General features: G+C 35.4%; 2 protein-coding genes across 3 annotated transcripts in view; one reads left to right on the top strand and one right to left on the bottom strand.

Moving 5' to 3' along the window:
• FGFBP3 (fibroblast growth factor binding protein 3) overlaps positions 1-20,488 on the bottom strand; it is a 112,824-nt gene that overhangs the window by 67,349 nt on the left and 24,987 nt on the right. The gene's annotated exons all lie outside the window — the stretch shown is intronic.
• The window catches only part of BTAF1 (B-TFIID TATA-box binding protein associated factor 1), an 85,262-nt gene that overhangs the window by 56,003 nt on the left and 8,771 nt on the right, over positions 1-20,488 (top strand). The window contains exons 21-33 of the mRNA XM_033130608.1: positions 361-551; positions 2,381-2,534; positions 2,967-3,076; positions 4,417-4,618; positions 5,623-5,771; positions 13,264-13,416; positions 13,641-13,762; positions 13,850-14,017; positions 15,609-15,686; positions 15,822-15,951; positions 17,692-17,833; positions 17,923-18,053; positions 19,813-19,938. Of these exons, the coding sequence (XP_032986499.1) occupies positions 361-551; positions 2,381-2,534; positions 2,967-3,076; positions 4,417-4,618; positions 5,623-5,771; positions 13,264-13,416; positions 13,641-13,762; positions 13,850-14,017; positions 15,609-15,686; positions 15,822-15,951; positions 17,692-17,833; positions 17,923-18,053; positions 19,813-19,938 (1,856 nt within the window). The remainder of the gene's footprint in view (positions 1-360; positions 552-2,380; positions 2,535-2,966; positions 3,077-4,416; positions 4,619-5,622; positions 5,772-13,263; positions 13,417-13,640; positions 13,763-13,849; positions 14,018-15,608; positions 15,687-15,821; positions 15,952-17,691; positions 17,834-17,922; positions 18,054-19,812; positions 19,939-20,488) is intronic.

The following is a 20,488-nucleotide window of genomic DNA, read 5'->3' as shown; positions in this document are numbered from 1 at the left end:
CTGAATTCATGGTAATTATAGACATTTCTTATAGAGAGAACTTGCTTGCTATATTTTTAATGTTTCTTTTTATGCGTTCATTTTTTAAAAATGAATATACTTTTTAACTTAAAAGGCACAATCATTCTTGCATATGTTATTTCTTGTTAACATAATTCTACAAGTTTGTATTAAGTATGGATCTATGCAGATATCAAAACATTTAATGTTGTAAATTACAATTTTACTACCATTTCATTGTCTAAGGAAAATGTTTTGGCCTACCTATAAAAATTGAGGCTTAATGGACAGTTTAATATGTTGTTTCTTTTTTGGAGCAGGAAGCATTGTGCTTAAAAGGTTCTTTAACTTTCTTATTAGGATCCAACTCTGAAAAAGATGGAATGCACCATACTGTCACCAAGCACAGAGGTATAATTACACTCTATAGGCATCAGAAAGCTGCTTTTGCTATCACTAGTAGACGAGGTCCTACCCCCAAAGCAGTAAAAGCTCAAATAGCAGATCTTCCTGCAGGAAGCGGTGGAAATATCCTTGTTGAACTTGATGAGGTAAATAGTTTTTTTTTTGCATACTGTGATTTTTAAACAAATATCTTTCAGGTTGAGAGCTAAATTGTCATATCTGCTTCCAGAATTATATTTTTATGGTTTTAAATGAAAGAACTGGGATTAATAGCCTTTGGAATACTCCAGCAACATGATTCAGAAAAACTGCAAACTTCTTAAAATTTCTCATGCCTCCAATTTTTACCACCTTAACACTGATTATCTCCCCAGGCAAGAACACCTCTTGATAATGGCTACATAAGTCATTCATCAGTGTAAACTAATTCAGTCTTACAGCAGTGACTGCAGAAACGTTAAGTAACAGTGAAAGCAAACTTTTCTCAGGAATTATTGTTTATGCTCAGAGGATAAGTTTTTTGGTTTTATTTATTTATTTATTTTTAATTTCTTTATTGGGGAACAATGTGTTTCTCCAGGGCCCATCAGCTCCAAGTCACTATCCTTCAGTCTAGTTGTGGAGGGCACAGCTCAGCTCCAAATCTAGTCGCCGTTTTCAATCTTAGTTGCGCCCTTCATCTTAGGCGCAGCCCACCATCCCATGCGGGAATTGAACCAGCCAACCTTGTTGTTGAGAGCTCGCGCTCTAACCAACTGAGCCATCCGCCCGCCCCTCCAGAAGCTTAGTGGCAGCTCATTGTCTTCAATCTATTTGTGGAGGGTGCAGCTCACTGGCCCATGTGGGAATCAAACCCGCAATCCTGTTGTTCAGAGCTCATGCTCTAACCCACTGAGCCATCTGGCTGTCCTCAGAGGATAAGTTTTTAAGTGTCAAATAATTGTCACCTACCTGACTTTTTGTCAACCTGGAATTTATTAAATGTAAAATGTGAGGGATCTAAATTTATTTTCTATGAACAACCAGATTGAATCCTTTCCTCCCTGATTAATAATGCCACCTCTTATATATCATACTTCATATATGTGAGGATCTATTTGGTCTACTTTTTCTACAGTACAATATTCTTTAAAGATGACAAAAAAGTGGTTTTTGAAAAATCTTGCTGTCACATTACTAACAGTGGAATGATAGCTAGCTCTTTTGGTTACAAGACATAGGAACTTAACTTGAGTTCAACAGTAAACTATCAGTGTTAAAAGACATTTGTTTAATGTATTTCTATAAACATGGGCCCATTTTAAGATTTTTAAATCAAAGTCTTAACTACTTGTCTATATTTCTTTTAAACTATTCTTTGAATGAAGGTTTTTTCACTAATTATATTCTTCCCATAATAATTTTAATCAAAACTTTACTGTGATTTTGATATTTATACCTCTATGGTTTATGTAGTTCTTCTTCCACTTAATATAATTTGTAAGATATATATGCATCTATCTGGAAGGGTAGATTAATATTTTTGTATTTTAATAAAATTACTGCTAAGTAAGAAGTTATTAATCTTGTGGCTAGATTAAATAGATGCTCTTATTCTATCCCTTAAATATAAATAAGGACAGATCATTTTATCTCCTAATGTTGTTGCTACCTGGTAAGTTTCTTTGGTGTAGGGAGAAGAATCAAACAGGTGACAGGACTCTCTCGAAACAGCACATATTCTTCTATTCCTTATCCCCAACCCCCAAAAGTACTTTGCTCTGGATGTAAAAATCTAGTTTGGGATTTTATTCACCTATAAATTTAATTATTGAAAAACATTTATAGTTGTAATAAATATATTCAATAATTGCTTAATTGGTTAATGGTAATACTATGAATTCTTAGATGGTGACTTATATAATCTCTTAATGAAATTTCAAATGCATTAACACTTTTTTCTGAAATTGTGTTTTCAACTAACGTTTAATTTCAGGCCCAGAAACCTTACCTGGTACAACGAAGAGGAGCTGAATTTGCCTTGACAACTATAGTGAAACATTTTGGTGGTGAAATGGCAGTGAAGTTGCCACATCTCTGGGATGCTATGGTTGGTCCATTGAGGAATATGATCGACGTAAACAATTTTGGTGTGTATATATTTTTCTGAGTTGGCTTTTTAACAAATTTCAGAGTATATCCACTAAATATATTCTAATAAAATTAAAATGCCTATACGTTTTTATCCCAGAGCAACTGGTAAGTTTTAAAATGGAAGGTTGGTGAAAACATTTAATTTATATTCATGTCATTTTGTATATTTTTTGCTTTTTATTTTTTCTGTTACATATTTAGAAAGGAATATTGAAGTGGATAATTATATTAAACTTCTTTAGTTGCTTTAAGTATTGTACACCAGCACTTAAATTCAGGACGTGGCATTTAATTTTATAAAATTTATTTTAGAAAAGCAAAATAGACTTTCCCATAGTAGCTGGGGAGGTGCTAAAATTTTTTGTGGGCTCTAGACTTTAAAAAATTATTTGCAAAGTGATATGCACTTAAATCATATTTTTTGATAGATGGAAAGTCTCTCCTGGAAAAGGGAGATGGCCCTGCCCAAGAATTGGTGAATTCTCTTCAAGTTTTTGAAACAGCAGCAGCCTCAATGGATTCTGAGCTTCATCCCTTGGTAACTAATACAAATGTAGTTTTCTTCTAGTAAAACAAGTGGTCTTACTAAAAAATATTAAGACTTGAAAAATGCAACTTTGATGTCATCCCTAGTAATTAATTGCATTTTCTTTTGTATAGTATAACTAGACTCCTTTACTGACACAACTACTCTTCTGGGCTTTGAGGCAGAGCTGGTTACATGAATGATAGAAAACCCCTTCTGGGACCTTAGAATACAGGGCAGTGGGGACAGGGCTCTGATGACAGTTATAAACAGGAAACCAAGCTGCAGCCGTATTCATTCATACCATTTTAATAATATAGCTTTAACAAAGGAAGAGCACAGGTATAATAAAACATCTTCCCAAGGTAAGTGTAAAGATAGAAGAAAGTTACCTGCCCTGGATGAAACTAGTTAATGGCAAAGATAGAACGAACACTGATTTGTGTTTTTTGACTATTAAAATATTTCTTACAAAATAAGACAAAGGGAAGACAAAAATAGACTAGAGAATTACCTAGTTTTTCCATAAAAGAAAGTATTATTCTTTCCATATAACTGCAATAGGAAGCTCTTTGCAATTTTTAGTGTTGTGAAGGGTGCTAGCTCCAATTCTTTCTTCATATCTAATGTAAAAGGGAGAATCCAGGAGAGTTGATTTATCGTTAGTAAAGAAGAACAGAATCCATCCGTATCTTTTACCCTCTATGATCAACAACATGCATTCAACTGACATGTAAGGCTAGTCTGTTGAGCAGGTACCTCGTTCTCATTAACATTAATCCTGGCTTTTCATGCAGCCGATATTTAATAATGGGACATGTCGTGCTATTGTGATCATAATACCTATGCTAAGCCAGGAAGTTAAAGTGGAAAATACACCTACCACAGGGTACCTAGAACAAAATCAGGATCACTCAATCCAGTGAATAAAAAGTATGTACCTCAACCTACGCTGGTGCTACCAGATTTGGAGGGGGCTGGTGATGTTTGGTGTCATTTTCCCAGCCTCAGTAGGACAATCTTGTGAGTGCCTTTTGAGTGTTCCCTGTTAGTTTTGGAATGAATTAAGTGTTCCCTGATGCTTAAGAGAGGATATTGAGCAGGGAAGAAGTTCTTCAGCTTTCTTTCTTTTTTATTTTTATTTTTTGAAGAGTTGTAATACCTTAGTTTGGATTTAGATTAGTTTTTTTTAATTGAGGCTGTTTTGACAGTGTTTTGAGGTAATTGGAGATACCCTTGGAGTTTGAGTCACTTAGAATATTGAGAACCTCTGAGTATTTGCTATTATAATTCTATTTTAAACACGATTTCCTAATGAGTATTCTGATTGTCTTAAATATTTTTTTTTTCAGTTGGTACAGCACTTGCCTCATCTTTATATGTGCCTTCAGTACCCCAGCACTGCAGTGAGGCACATGGCTGCTCGTTGTGTAGGCATCATGAGCAAAATAGCTACCATGGAAACAATGAATATTTTTTTGGAGAAGGTTCTTCCATGGCTGGGAGCAATTGATGACAATATCAAACAAGAGGGTGCAATTGAAGCACTTGCCTGTATCCTTTTTTATTTTGACAAACTATTCAGAAATTATATTCATTTTATTTAAGGATGACTGAAATAAAATTGATTTATTCAAATATGCACATAAATAACCTGCTTGTTCCAAAAAGAAAACTAGTCTTTTACATTTTATTTTGAAGTATTTTTGTATTACATAATAAATATATTATAAATATACATTTTATTATAAATAATTTTAAACAGAAAATTTGAAGAATTGCTATTAATTTTGAGGTCTTTAATAGGCAAAAGTAATTTTATGTATTTTATGAACTGTAATAACTGATTATTTGGTTTATAATAAATGTTTTATTAGTATTAGTCAGATACTGCGTAGGTAGTTCTTATAAACATATTATGTTTCTAAAATTTATTCATTACTTGGGCGGGAAATGACTAAATGTATTAAAATACTAGAAATACACATGCAAGCTCTTTGCTAAGGGTGTGGCATCCACTGACATTCTGTAACTTGAAGTACCTGAAAGATATTTCAAAGAGCAAGAAAGATTGATGGAGATCAAATCAGTAGAAACTCAGGTTCAGAAATGTTGAAGATTGCAAGAGGACTGAACTTGCCTGCTATGTCCAGTTTATGATTGTCAAGATCCTGGTGGGAAATTTAGAACTAATCTTAGAGTGACACTGAGTTGTGCTCCCTTGCTTGTGATGTGACTCACTTTATATTGGTATTGGAAGTCTAGAAACTTCTAGGAATGAAAAAAATCTTGTTAGTAAAACTTCCTCCAGCCTTCCTCAGATGAAAACCATTATATTCTTAAGCATGAGAAAGTTACATAATATTTACAGAGGAGCAACAGTGTGCAAATGCTGTTATAATTTAATCATAGACCTTGAGAGACAGTCACTCTGTTTCCTCATAATACAATTGAGAAATGCAGAATTGTTTTAGAAGTTACAATGTTGGTGTTATCAGTTTGTTTGCAAAAACATCCATCTCAGAACCATTTGGAAATTTCCTTAATAACTTACTCAGGTGTAATGGAACAACTGGATGTTGGTATTGTTCCCTATATTGTCCTTTTAGTTGTGCCTGTGTTGGGAAGAATGAGCGATCAGACAGACAGTGTAAGATTCATGGCTACGCAGTGCTTTGCAACACTAATTAGACTCATGCCACTTGAGGTAAGTTGAAAATAATTGGTTTATGGACTTAATGTTTTCTATAACTTCATAATAATTGTAACCCATTTTAAAGAACATATCAGAGTTTTAAAAAGACAATATGTTTATGTTATAAGCATTGCAAATTTTATACTTTAATGGGTAATTTTTTAACACTGACTTTTAAGTAAAACTGTGGTTCCTAAAAGAATGATAATTCATTGATAACAATTCTAGAAATAGAATTGTTCCTGTGTATCCCTGTAACATCCATACTGAAGTTTACGTGAAAAGTAAATTTGATAAATTGTGAGCAATAACAAAAAAGAAGTAAATTTGAGAGATGATAATTGAAGTATAAAAAGCAAATGAAGTCTGTGGGAGAAAGCAGACTAGAAAAGTTGGAGAATTTTGGAGTGGCAGAAATAACATATGTGGCCAATACAGAAAACAGAACTGGCTTGAGGCAAGGGAAGAGCTAGAACCCTGCCACCAAGCCACTTAAAGCATTTTGGTGGAATTTTTGTAATTCAGGAACTAAGTAGATATGTAGTTCATCCATGTTATAGTATGTGTCAATACTTCTTCCTTTTTGTGGTTGATTAGTACTCCATTATATGGACATACTACATTTTGTTTTCCATTCAACAGTTAATGGACATTTGAACTGTTACTAGCTTTGGGCTATTATGAGTAATACTATGAACATGCATATGTAAGTTTTTGTGTGGATGTATGCTAGGAATGGAATTACTGGGTCATGTGGTGTTTAACTTTTTTAAGAAACTGCCAAACTGTTTTCCAAAGTAACTGAATCATTTTACATTCCTACCAGCTAAGTATAAGCATAAGTTGGATAGCCTTTTTGAAAAAAAGTTTGGCTCTATCTGGTAAAGTTGAACATTCCCATGCCAATGACCCAGCAAATCCATCTGAGGTATGTACCCTAGAGAAATTCATACACGTGTACCAAGACACATCTGCAAGAATATTTATTATGGCATCATGCATAGTAGTCTAAAACCACTCAAACACTCATCTTCAGTAGAGTAGATACGTTAACTGGATTATTATAGTGCAATAAGAATGAATAAAGTACAGACACATACAACAACATAAGATTCCATTTTTTATGACGTTCAAAAATAGGCAAAAGTATATGGGATGCATACTTAGGTATAAAGAGAAGAGTGTAAAGAGAAGTTAAGAAAGAAATTGCTGTGAAAGTAAATAAAGTGATTACCTCTTAGGGAAATGAAAGTGAGTTGTCTATCACTGGGAATGAACATACGGGATCTTCTAAGAATGGCAGGGCTATTTTTCTTGATCTGGTAATGGTTGTAAAGGCATTTGTTTTATAATTAAACTATACATTTTTTAATATCTTTCTCTACATAGATATTTTATTTCACAATAAAAAATGTTAAAATAACCACCATGACAAAAAATACACTACTGTATCAAAGGACCCAAGCGTCATTTCTAGAATTGTTTTCATCTTCCACTTCCTGGGACTTATTCATATCCTTTAACTCTTGGGCCTTGCATCATTTTTTTTATTTTTTATTGGGGCATATTGGAGAACAGTGTGTTTCTCCAGGGCCCATCAGCTCCAAGTTGTTGTCCTTCAATCTAGTTGTGAGGGCGCAGCTCAGCTCCAAGTCTAGTTGCCGTTTTCAATCTTAGTTGCAGGGGCCACAGCCCACCATCCCATGTGGGAATTGAACTGACAATCTTGTTGTTGAGAGCTCGCGCTGTAACCAGCTGACCCATCTGGCCGCCCCTCTGGAAGCTCAGTGGCAGCTCGTTGTCTTCAGTCTAGTTGTGGAGGATGCAGCTCACTGGCCCATGTGGGAATTGAACCAGCAACCCTGTTGTTCAGAGCTCGTGTTCTAACCAACCGAGCCATCCGGCTCGTGTTCTAACCAACTGATAGGGCCTTGCATCATTTTATCTGTAAACTAAATTGGTTATACTAGGCCCCATTGGCTCTTTTTATCTTTGGAATCAGTGAGTACTGGGAAACCATCATGTGTTCTTTGAGCAAAGGAGTAGATAGATGATGTAAGCAGTGTTTTAGGAAAATTAGTCTAACAGCTCAAAACAGAGTCGTAGGAAAATCAGTTTAATTTCTGTTTGAATGTGGATTAGAATGGAAGTGCCTCCATATCAGTCCAGATCCACTGTGAGGTGATAAAGGAGCTAAACATTTTTATTTTTAAAGGGAGAATAATAGTATTTAATAACAGATTGGCAAAGAAAAGAGATTTTGATTTTAGAGATAGAAAAAAGTAAGGTTCCCTTTGATGTGAAAATTACAAGAATGTGATGCATATTTTGCTTCTGGCCATGATAGAAGAACAGGGACCATATTTATCCTCCTACCTTAACTAGAAAACCAGACAAAATAAATGTAACAAGGGTTTTCAGATGTTGAACAACAGGCAGCACAGGGTAGTGATTCATGAGAAAAGGGAGACAAATGAAGTACACTCGTTTACTGCCTGGAGTGAGTTTCCAGGCCATCAGACTGAGAAGTGAGACCTAAACAGAGCCTAGTAGTTTTACCAAGTTGAAGAGTCAGAGTTCAGAGTGCAGGGAGGACAAGATGGTTAGAATTTGCAAGGCAGAGTACCCAAGAGAAAGTAGCTGTACAGAGAGGAAGCTCCAGCAGTCCCCATAAGGGCTGAGTATTCATCTGGGCATATGTATAAGAATATATGTTTGAGACTAGGGAGGAAAATCATAGAAAGGAGTAGGTAGAAGAATTCCCTGAGCTTACACAGGGCCAAGAATAGTTTGTCCAGCAAGCTGAGTCAAAAAACCTTCTACCATATAAAGCATTGAGTATGGTCTTTAGTTAGAAATATATTGCCTGAGTACTGGGGCCAAATTAGCCTTTGACGAAAGGCTGATTTGGACTCACCTTCACAAAGTTTAAAAACAAGCCGTATCTACAATAAATTTCTCTCTCTTTCCCATCAAAAACAAACAAACAAACAAACAAAAAAAGCCTTAAAAGGATCAAATTGATTTCAGGTAACTTAACTACATCCCAGAAAAACAACCTAAAATATTTAAACCAAAAAAATTCAGCACCTAACAACATAAAACTTACATTTAGCATCCACAGAAAATTTACCAGGTATGGAAATATGTCCAATAACCAAGAGAAAAGTCAGTCAATAGAAACAGACCCTGAAATGACCCAGATAATAGAATTAATAGACAAGGAAATTGAAATACACTCCATATGTTCACGAAGATAGAGGAAAGCATGAATGTAATGAACAAAATGGAAGATAAAAGAACAACTCAAATTGAACTTGAGATGAAAAAAGTCATGTGCCACATAACAACATTTTGATCAACAGTAAACCACATATATGACAGTGGTCAAATAAGACTATAATGGAGCACAATTTCCTGTAAAAAAAGGAGGATATGTGGTTACAGGAGGAATTTTTTCCCCTCTGATGGGAGCAATATCTATGGCGCTTTGACAGTAGATTCCATCTCACTCATAGCACCTCAATTTTGAGTGTACAGATTACATCCCAATCACTCAGCCACTTACTTGTTTCAGCACGGAGGAGCCTGTCCCCCCAGCACTACATATTCAGAGGGCGCTACAGCCCTTCCAGATCTGGCTTGATTGTCTTCAGAGTACATTCCTGTAAATTCTTTATTGAGGACCTGAGATCCTGTACAAGGGTACAGGTCCACAGGAACTACTTTAACAAGAATTAAGTGCCACTGCCACTTTTACTAAAAGCTTTTTGTGGTAGTTTAGAGCCATCCTGTCCCTGTACTTTGGAAATATTTTCAGGTTGTAGTGATGTAAAGTATAGATAAGTTTTATTTCTTTCATCGATTCCATGTCAGAGTTAGCCTGTTGTGTCAGATAGAATCAATGGCCCCTAAAACAAATTTCCAAAGTAAAAATATTGAGTCCTCATTTCTACACTCTATCCATATTAAACACTCTCTTTTTAAATGAATACCACAGAATTCCTTAATCTGACCACTGTTCCAACATGCAGTTGCCAAAACCACATTGCCGTGACAATCCCCTATGTTCCTTTATCTCCATCTTGATTTCTTCTTCCTGCTGATCTTTTCACTGCCTCCTGACAGTCACTACCATAGTGATCTACGCTTTACCCAGCCAGTTTCTCCTCAGTGATTCCAGTCATTTCAGCCCACATCTCTATTAATGGAGAAGTGCTGACAGCTTCAGTATTCTATTTCTGACCCTGTAAGAAGGAAGGAGGGGGAGGAAGGGCTTGGGGGCAGTGTTCATAAGGTCTACAGTAGTATACAGTAATGTCCTCAGCCTTCACATTCACTCACCACGCGCTCACTGACTCACCCAGAGCAACTTCCAGTTCTGTAAGCTCTATTCATGGTAAGTGCCCTGTACAGGTGTACCATTTCTTATCTTTTATACCATATTCTTATACGTTTTCTATGTTTAGATACACAGATACCATTGTGTTACAGTTGCTACAGTACTCAGTACAGACATGCTGTACAGGTTTGTAGCCTAAGAGCAATAGGCTATGCCATATAACCTAGGTGTGTAGTAGGCTGTACCATCTAGGTTTGTGTAAGCGCACTTAATGTTCACAGAATGGCAAAACTGCCTAAGGACAAATTTCTCAGAATGTATCCTTGTTAAGTGATGCATGACTGTAAAACCACACTGGATGGGATTAATAGATTGGATACTTCACAAGAAAAGATTAGTGAGTTTGAAGACATAGTAATAGAAAGAAGAATGTCATGCAGGTTCATTCCTGTTAACACTTTATCTTGATTTCCTTTGTTACATCTTCATGGGAAGAATCATGTACTTTTCTGAAATATATACTGCCAAGGATTTAGGGAATATCAACCAATGATTCTGACAGAAACTCTTAATTCCCTTCACTATTAGTAACTCTTCCTGATTTTATACTTACAACAGGAAGGGTTCCTGGCACTGAACAATATTTATGACTCTTGGACCTAGGGTTTCATTGTTAGGAAAAGGATCTCATTATATGGCCTTATATCTGATAGTCATTTATTAAAAATTCCATGAGGATAAATGTTTGAAGATTTTGTTATTTCTTTGTAAAGAACTATACAGAAAGACCTCATTTTAATTATTATCTTTATGGGATTAGATGCACTAAAATGTTAGTTTCTATCTTACTGTAAAGTTAATTCTGAAACCTTTTGAAAATATAACATGCAGTCATTTTTAAGACTCAGTGTACATACCTCACTCCTCTGATACTACTTCTGGTGTTATATGGGATATGTATTTTAATTTAATTTAAATACTGTTTCCAGAGTTTAAATTTCTTAAGAGACAGCATAGGGCAGTACTTCTCAAACTTTTTGGTCTGAGGACCTCTTTACACTCTTAAAAATTGAAGATCCCAAAGAATTTTTATCATATTTTCTGTAATAGAAATTAAAACTGATAAATGTAAAAAGGTTTATTAATTCATTTAAATAATAAACCCATTAGATGTTACCATAGGTAACATTTTAATGAAAAATATTTTCTAAAACAAAAATGAGTTAGTGAGAAAAATCACATTGACCTTTTTGCAAATCTCTTTTATGCCTGGACTAATATAGATAGCTGGATTCTTGAATTTTCTTGGGCATTCAAGTCTGTTGCAACTTGTTCGTTGGGGTGAGGTATATGAAGAAAGTTCAGCCTCAGAGATAGGTAGTTGGAAAAGTGAGTAGTATTTTAACAGCCTTTTAAAATAATTGTGTGTATTCTTTAATCTGATAGCATAACAAAACTTAAAAAGAGAAAGCTTGTTAAATTTATTTGCAATGTAGAATCCAAAATTATGTCAACATATAGGTTATCTCTTACTTTAAAATTAATTGGTTTATCTGATACTTTTGATTAGGTGTTTTGTCTATACATGTTTTATAACATTGGTCATTTGGAAAGTATTGGTTCACTGAGTTATGTAAATAAATCTTTTAAAGATTGATACTTTCCATCATACAGTAGCAAAAAATCAGATTAATTAATATCATCAACAGAAAATTCCTTGTATCCGGAAGCCTTCAAGTTCACAGTGCTTAGTTTTTCCTGAAATATTGAATTTTTAAATTTGCAACATGTCAGTTGTTTTCCTTGAAGTGATAAATTTATTTTTGAGAAAATGTGTCAAATACCCAAGTCAGAATACCCGTAGTTTATATCAGTCCATTCAAGTAAAATATTGCTCTATGAAAAATGGCTAGGTTAGCTCAATCTAAACAATCTCATGAGTGCTTTTCCTCAACATATTGTACTTTTTCCCCCCTTTGTTCTGCCTCCCTCCTCCCACCCCACTCTGGTTCAAGCCGTTGTTTCTCTCAGTCTAGTTGTGTAGGACACAGCTCCCTGGCCCATGCTGGTGGTATTATGAGCCTTGTGCACTACCCCCAGCTGAGGCAGGTCATCGGTCGGCTGCTCACAGCAGCCCACGGCAGCTTTCGCTGGCTGCCAGTCGCTCACACTGGCTACCGGCCACTCCTGGCAGCACATGGTAGCCCACAGCAGCACACAGCAGCCCGTGACAGCACAGCAGCCGCCCACGCTGACCTCTGGATGCTTATGGCAGCCCAGCTCCAGGGAGACCCGTTGTTCACAATCTTAGCTATAAAGGGTGCAGCTCACTGGCCCATGTGGGAATTGAACCGGTGTTTTTGGCAGGAGCATGGCACTCCAACCACCTAAGCCACCGGGCCGGCCCAACATATTGTACTTTGATATGGAGCAGAAGTGCTTTATGTGTACTTCACATTTCGTTGCACAGAATGTTAAAAAGATGTGCATTCAAGGGTTGAGGTTTAATGAAATTATGTTTACTACTTCAAGGACATTCCTAAGTGAAACCAGCTTTTAAAAATAATGCTGGTGCATGGCTGTGAGAAATACAGTGACTACTGGTATATTTGGTACCATTGCTTTGATTCTTTCTGATGCACAAGAAGTTTTGCCTATCATTGCTTTTGCAGCATCAGTGCAAATATCAACACAGTGAAAAAAGCAAACAGTACCTTTCTTTTATTATGAACTAGTTTTGACTTCAGTGACCCTTTGAAAGGTCTTAGGGATCCCGAAGGGTCTGCAGACCACATTTTGAGAACTAATATCCTGGGACATCATAACTGAAACTGAGAAGCTCCAGTAACAGCATTTCACTTAAAATAAGCCATACAACTTAATTGCCTCTTTATCAAGTAATGCATGGTGTGAGAAAAAGTAAGTTGTAGGTGTGTTCTTTAAAATACTTCAGATGTGTTTGTTTAGTAGTTTCATTATAGCATTTTAATACCGCCACATTCTTTAAAGTCTATCTTCCAGTCTTTAAAATTATACTATTTTTGAATTACTTTTTTCTCTGCATTTATATTTTGATAAGACTTAAAAGTATTTCATAATATGAGGATGAAAAAATTAATTATGAGTAAATAGTTTTGATATACTTTAAAAAAATCATTTTAGGCAGGCATTCCAGACCCTCCAAATATGTCAGAAGAATTAATCCAGTTGAAAGCCAAGGAGCGACACTTTTTGGAACAATTGTTAGATGGGAAGAAATTAGAAAATTACAAAATTCCAGTACCAATCAATGCTGAACTCAGAAAATATCAGCAGGTAAGGTTTTTTACTTACCTTGTAAATATAAGTAGTGACTATCCTTTTCAAATGTACTTTGAAGAGTTTTTAAAATTCATTTAGTAAAATCTTGTATTTAGTGTTTTACACCTATTTCTCTTTTGCCTATAAAAATACAGATTTTTGGTCTGTGCAAAACATTTTTGACAAAAAGCTTTTTGTGATCTGTTCATATTTATAATTTTTGTCTTTCAACCTTTCAGGATGGTGTGAACTGGTTAGCATTTCTTAATAAGTATAAACTTCATGGAATTCTATGTGATGACATGGGTTTAGGAAAAACTTTACAGTCCATCTGCATTCTAGCAGGAGATCACTGTCACAGGTAATATAAGTTGTTTTAAAAGAAGGCTTCCAGATGCTGAGAAATGTAAATAAGCTGGTTAATTTACTGTGTTTTGCTGTTGTAAAGGGCCCAGGAATACGCAAGATCAAAACTGGCAGAATGTATGCCACTTCCTTCCTTGGTAGTTTGTCCACCAACATTAACAGGTCATTGGGTGGATGAAGTAGGTAAATTTTGCTCCAGAGAATATCTCAATCCATTGCATTATACTGGACCTCCTACTGAAAGAATAAGGTAAGGACTGTACCTTATTCTTTTAACTGACCAAAAATGTTAAACTTTTGCTTTAAGCAACTTGGAAGAATAAAGTTGATAAAAAATGAATTTAGCTTTTTTGTTGTTGTCAGACACAGAAACGTAAGAAAGGTGAGTATACATACACTGTAAAGATATAATCAGTAAGACTCATCGAAATTCAAGGACTTGAGCCATTGCTAACAATCAGTTGGGCTTTGTAAGTGTTGGAGCTAGGAACCAAAGCCATTCTCCATGTCTTTCTTGGGAGCTTTGTGATCATAGCATCTCCTAGGTGCTTCTGTTATATTCTCATTCTCTACCCACTTTACCTAAGTGTTCTCTCTTCCTTTCCTCTGCCCAGAAGTGCTTTTGGTCCACAGTGACTGCTCTAGCTTCCCTGATACCATAGCAACACTAGAGTTCTATTAGCTTTACCCTCTCTGTATTAACTAGCACATCTCTTATGTTCCTAAATACAAATTTTGAAGAAGGAATTTTGTTGATTTCAATTCATCTTTTAAAACTTGGATAGTCATAGGTTGCTGATTAGTCCATAGATTTGCTGCCCTTCTGTATTAATAATAGCTAACATATATTGAGCACTTACTGGCCAGACATTGTTATAAGCAGTTTTACATTTATGTAAAATATATTGTGTATTCTCACAGTCACATTATGAGGTGTAGGTATATTATTGTTCCAAATTTGTAGATGAGGAGTCTAAGAGATGGGGTCTAGGTCCAAAGTCATTCCACTAATTAAATCAGCAGAGTGAGATTTGCATACAGGCAGCTTTAACAGCTTACACATGTAAGGAATTTACTGTAGGGTCCGTTCTATATTCATTCATTTACAAGTGATAAAAACTTAGACTAGCTTAAGCAAACAAGAAACCCAGTAATTCACTAAATTGAGAATTTCAGGGGTGAATTCTTGTTTCAGGCACATCTAGATTACTCTCATTTGCTCTTTCTCCTCATACATAACTTGTTCTATGGGCTTCTGCTGGACTTCGGTCTACAGTTGGTGGGTAAGATGACTCTGGGCAGTCTCAGGCCCACATTCTCCTGCTGGGTGATGACAGTAAACAAATTTTCTGTCTCCCATCATGAACATATTGATTCTGGAGATGACTGACTGACCTTGTTTGTGTCATGACCGGAAGCCCTTTGTGGTCAGGAGATAAAACACTCTGAATGGCTCAACCTGATTCAGATGCTTTATCTCTTTGGTGCTTATGGGGACTTGTGATTGACAGCTTCCCTCTACTCCCCTCCCCATCACAACATGGGGTAGCAGAGGGATAGTGCCTCCAAGGAAGAGATGTTGGCAAATAAACTTGAAATGTCCACATTTTGAGTCAGGTATTCATCTCTTTACTCTTCAGAATAAGTTAGGGCAATATGGCAAATTTATAAGAAGAATGGCCTTTACATAGCAGGGTCATAAATGTAAACAGAAGGGAATGTTGAGCTTAGTAGGCAGATTGAAAGCACCTTATATGATGGTAGCTGTAGTTTCCCCTTTGAAATTGTATTACAGATATTGTGGATTCCCTGTTCCTAATCTTACTTATTTTTAAATACAGGTTACAGCATCAAGTAAAAAAGCACAATCTGATAGTGGCTTCATATGATGTTGTGAGGAATGACATAGATTTCTTTAGGTAAGAATTAAAAATTTTTTAAACAAAAACTTAGTACCAAGTTTGAAGAAACTTAATATTTTCCTACCTCAAAAACTCATATAGTTTTCAACATACAGTAAAAGATGCTAAAATTTTTTGTTTATTCTCCCTTAGAAATATTAAATTTAACTACTGCATTCTTGATGAAGGCCATGTCATTAAAAATGGAAAAACAAAATTGTCAAAAGCAGTAAAACAACTGACTGCTAATTACAGGATTATTCTTTCTGGAACACCAATACAGGTAATTATTTACTATTCTCTCTTTTTTTTGTTTTTTTTGAAGAGAAGGTTTGGCATTTGGCAGTGAATTAAATAAGAGCTTTTTTTAGTTTATAGGAATGATAATTTCCAGTAATTATCTTGCTTTTATAATGGTTCTTTTGGTATGTAACAGGAGCTGAGCAAACCAGGTTTTCAAAGTCATATTTAAAATATAAATATGACTTTATATTTAAAATATAAAATATAATTTTAGGCTATGTAAACAGAAGTCTTATGTCCAAAGTGTAGGAGACATTAGCCAGACTCTTTCACACTGGCTATTCTCCTTCTGTAGTATTACACCACAGTCTGATTTAACACTGGAAAAGCTAGTGTTGATTCAAAGGTGAATCATCGTTTAGTAACAAGCGTGAATACCTGAGGTTAGGAGACAATTTAAGGGAGGAGATTGTAGAAGTTTATCTTGGAAAAGGAAGGAGATGCGTGAGTATGTAGATGTCTTTCTGTACTTAGGAGAGATCTGTTATCTTCCAGAGGAATTTGTTCCAAATGTTCATACGTAGCTTGTATAGCCAGATCTGATGGGAAGATACCCTTTGTCACTCTCCAGTTAGTGGGAGGATAAACACCAAGCGACCTTTGAAAGTTCCTCTGACTCTGAAATAATTGATGGTTTTTTATTTATGTATTTGTTACTTTTCTTCAAAATTATTTTTGGTGATGGACTGATTATAAGTCCATCACCAAAAAGGACTAGGGTTCTGTCCATTAAGTGAACACTACGGATATTAATGACCACAGAAGATAACTTAATTACAAGTATTTAAAAGTTTAATACAACTAAGAAAAAGTACCTTTAAAAGGTAAAAAAGGCTTTTTAGACTTGAATTATCAAGACTTTGCTTCAATTTAAACTTACATGGAAACTTCACAGTATTTTTAAATACATTATTGCTTTCATAACATTTTTTTCTTTTGGTTTTTTGTTTGCCTAAAGGCCATCTCTCTTTCCCCTTTACTTACCTGAATAGTTTAGCTCTGAAGCTATAAGGTGGGTTTCTGCACCGAAGAGCCCAGAGTTGGGGGTCAGAGTCTAAGTGGGATTAGAAGGGTGTCCATCATGTGGGAGGGCAGCCCAGCATCATGAGCCAGAGCTTGAGCAGGGTGGGGAGGGCATCTGGAAGGGTTAAGGGGGTGGAATGGTACTGTAGGATACACCACATTGGGAAAGCATCCAAAATGAAAACATGCTGGTTTGTTTGTTGTTTTTTTTCCATGAAATTTCAACAGAATTGGAAAGAACTTGTGCCTATTCCTGGAACTCATAAGTATGGGGCAGACTTGACCTATAACCAAACTCTTTTAGGTTTTCCTTTGTTGAAGAAGCAGTGATGTTGGCCAAATTCCTTAGATCTTGCTGTTAATTTGAATGTCAGTAGAATCAGAAACATCTTCATCTTTTAGCTCTTCTATTTACTACTTTTGTCACCAGTAAGGTTTAAATACTATGAACCAAGGCTTATTCAGGAGGAGGAGTCTTGAAAATTTCTCCCCAAATAGGACAGAGTATTTTCTCCAAGAATGCTAACCTGAATGTTACACATTAAAATGCAGACTTATGCTGTGTACCTAAAAAATGTGGTGATAATCACTCATCTGTATCATCATAATGCACTTTAATTAATGTTTCTTTTTTTTTTTAAGAATAAGGAAATAATCCCCCTACGAAAGATAACTGGTGTTCCTTTCTTATATTCAGAACAACGTTTTGGAACTGTGGTCATTATTTGATTTCCTCATGCCAGGATTTTTGGGGACTGAACGCCAGTTTGCTGCTCGATATGGTAAACCTATATTAGCAAGTAGGGATGCTCGAAGCTCCAGTCGAGAACAAGAAGCAGGTATGAAAAAGATACAATTACATACTCTGTGCAAGTGAATATAATTTATTCCTAACTTTTTTGAAGCCGTTTTCTCTTATTATTAACAGGTGTTCTCGCGATGGATGCCCTGCACCGCCAAGTCCTGCCATTTCTTTTGAGAAGAATGAAAGAAGATGTTTTACAGGATCTTCCACCCAAAATTATTCAAGACTATTACTGTATTCTTAGTCCTCTTCAGGTTAGGAATCTGGTGATGGTGGTTGTTGGTAGTATGCTTATTAGTAGAATGCTTTGAATAAGCCACAGAAGTATTAACTGAATGGGAATAGCCTTTGGCTTTATCACTCTAACCTAGCTTCTACGTCTTGAGACTAGGAATATTGTTTCAAACAGAAGTAGATAAGACCTAAATGAATCTTTTTGGATATGTGGATACATTTGGATATGTGCATTTTGATTGTAGCTGCTTTCTTATATGTCTAGTTAATTGAAAAAGTTATAAGGTTAAACTGATGAAGAAATGTTTATAAGGGCCAAAAATCTACTTATAATGTCATATCCGCACAAGAGCATTATAGATACTGTCAATCCCCACAAGAGCATTATAGATACTGTCAATCCCCATTTTTGCAAATGAAACTGAATCTGAGAAAGTTAAGTAACTTGCTCAAGGTTATATAGCTAATATATATATATATCAGGGCTTAGTTTCAAATCTTGGGAAGTGGGGACCTCATCCCTTTTAAAGTATTATTATTCATTGCCAATAAATTTTGGTGTGTGCACAGTTCTGATTTCATACATAGGGACCATTATCAAAGGAAGTTACTGTATGCCTTTCCTTCTGTAGTATTAGGTTGGTACAAAAATAATTGCGGTTTAATAGGTTAAAAATAATTGCAAACATCACAATTACTTTTGCACCAACTTAATATTTTATAAAGGGAAGCCATCCCTTGTCTTAGTAAGACATGGCCTATAATCGGAATTCTGTTTGAGTGTTTATGTTCTAAGTTACCATTCATCAGTCTGTTTCAGTATGAGGAGTTGGTTTAGTATGGTCAAATGAATAAAAGATATATAGACACACCCTAAAAACTTACCCTCTTTCCCCTCCAGTGTATAGACAGTTAACTCATTAGTGAGTATTTATCTGTACAACTTGAGTTTAGTGGGCACTAATCTGAGAACTCTGTTATCATTTATATTACCTACCTCATCTCTCTGGGTCTCCATTCCTTATTTGTAAAAATAGGATTAATATTTCTTGAAAGGAATATTTTATGGGCAATGAGATGAAGACTTTTTAAAGTAAGTATAAAGAAAAGGTGCCAAAAAAAAACCAGTGGTGATATACTGGTGGTGTATTATGATTATCAGCATAAAACACACTTAAGTAGTCTGGAGGAAGAGAGCTTGTGGAGGGAAGTGGCATTTGGCTTTGTTTAGCTTTCATGGGTTTTTATATTCTGACTTCTGTTCTTTAGCACTCTAGATTTTCTTCTCTTTTGTGTTGTTTTAGTGTGTACAAGCAGAAACCAGATTCCAGGGTAATGCTTTCAACTTGATATTTGTGAGATCTCTTTTAGGCAGCAGTAGTATTTTAAAACTTGTTCTCTTGGAATGTACCTGTCAAGGCTTGACCACATAACTTCACGTAAGGGAGATTTTCTCATTTACTTGTGAGGATTCAGGTTCCTTTTATTGGTGATACATTTATCTTGCTGAACCAGAGTGGAAAAATTGAGTCTAGGACTATTTGACTCATTTTTTTAATACTTTAGCAGTCAAACAATATGTCATACTTGTTTTCTAAATGTAATTTTAAAGGAATTTACCAAAATGCAGTGGATAATCTATACTCAGTAGCAAAGTATAGGTATTATAATTTATTTTCTTTAATGAGGGTTGATTTAAATTATTGTTCTTATTGGCTTGTGCTAGTTGTTTTCAGCAATTGAAAATAAATTACTTCTTTCGTGGGGGAAAATTTACAGGTTCAGCTCTACGAGGATTTTGCTAAGTCTCGCGCCAAGTGTGATGTTGATGAAACAGTTTCTTCAGCGGCACTTTCTGAAGAAACTGAAAAACCAAAGCTTAAAGCTACGGGACATGTATTCCAGGTATAGATTACAATCTACTCTTTAAATGTTGTTGGAGAATGTTCTTCAGTGCAGTAAATTTTACATAGAACACTGAAATATGGGTTTATTTCAGTTTTTTCTCAATTGTATACAGTCTTGAAAATAGATAAAAGTACCAATTTATTTCCTTATCGATTCATAATTAGTTATAAGTAATTTAATATTAAAATTAAATGTACAAAATGCAGTATGTTTACTACATGAAAAAAGGGTTTCAGAAGACAGAATCTTTTGCTTTCCATTCAAAAAATATTGGAACACCTACAAGGCACTAATTTTTCTAAGCTCAGTGATTAACTAAAGTGGTGGACAAAACAGATTCCTTCCCTTGTAGAAATGAAAAACGAGTAAGTAAGAGAAAATAAAGCAGAGTAAGAGGTTATATAGTATAGGAGTCAGGAAAGGTTGTGATTTTTAATAGAGGGATCAGGGATGGCCTCACTTCTTGAGAAAGTAATGTTTAGCAGATACCTGAAGGAGGATCGAAGCATGCAGATATGTGGGGGAAAGGGATTCTGGGCAGAGGATA

Source organism: Rhinolophus ferrumequinum, chromosome 16 (assembly GCF_004115265.2).
Source record: "Rhinolophus ferrumequinum isolate MPI-CBG mRhiFer1 chromosome 16, mRhiFer1_v1.p, whole genome shotgun sequence".
NCBI lineage: Eukaryota > Metazoa > Chordata > Mammalia > Chiroptera > Rhinolophidae > Rhinolophus > Rhinolophus ferrumequinum.
Note: the sequence above shows the minus strand (reverse complement) of the source record. Positions and strands in the feature narration are given on the sequence as shown.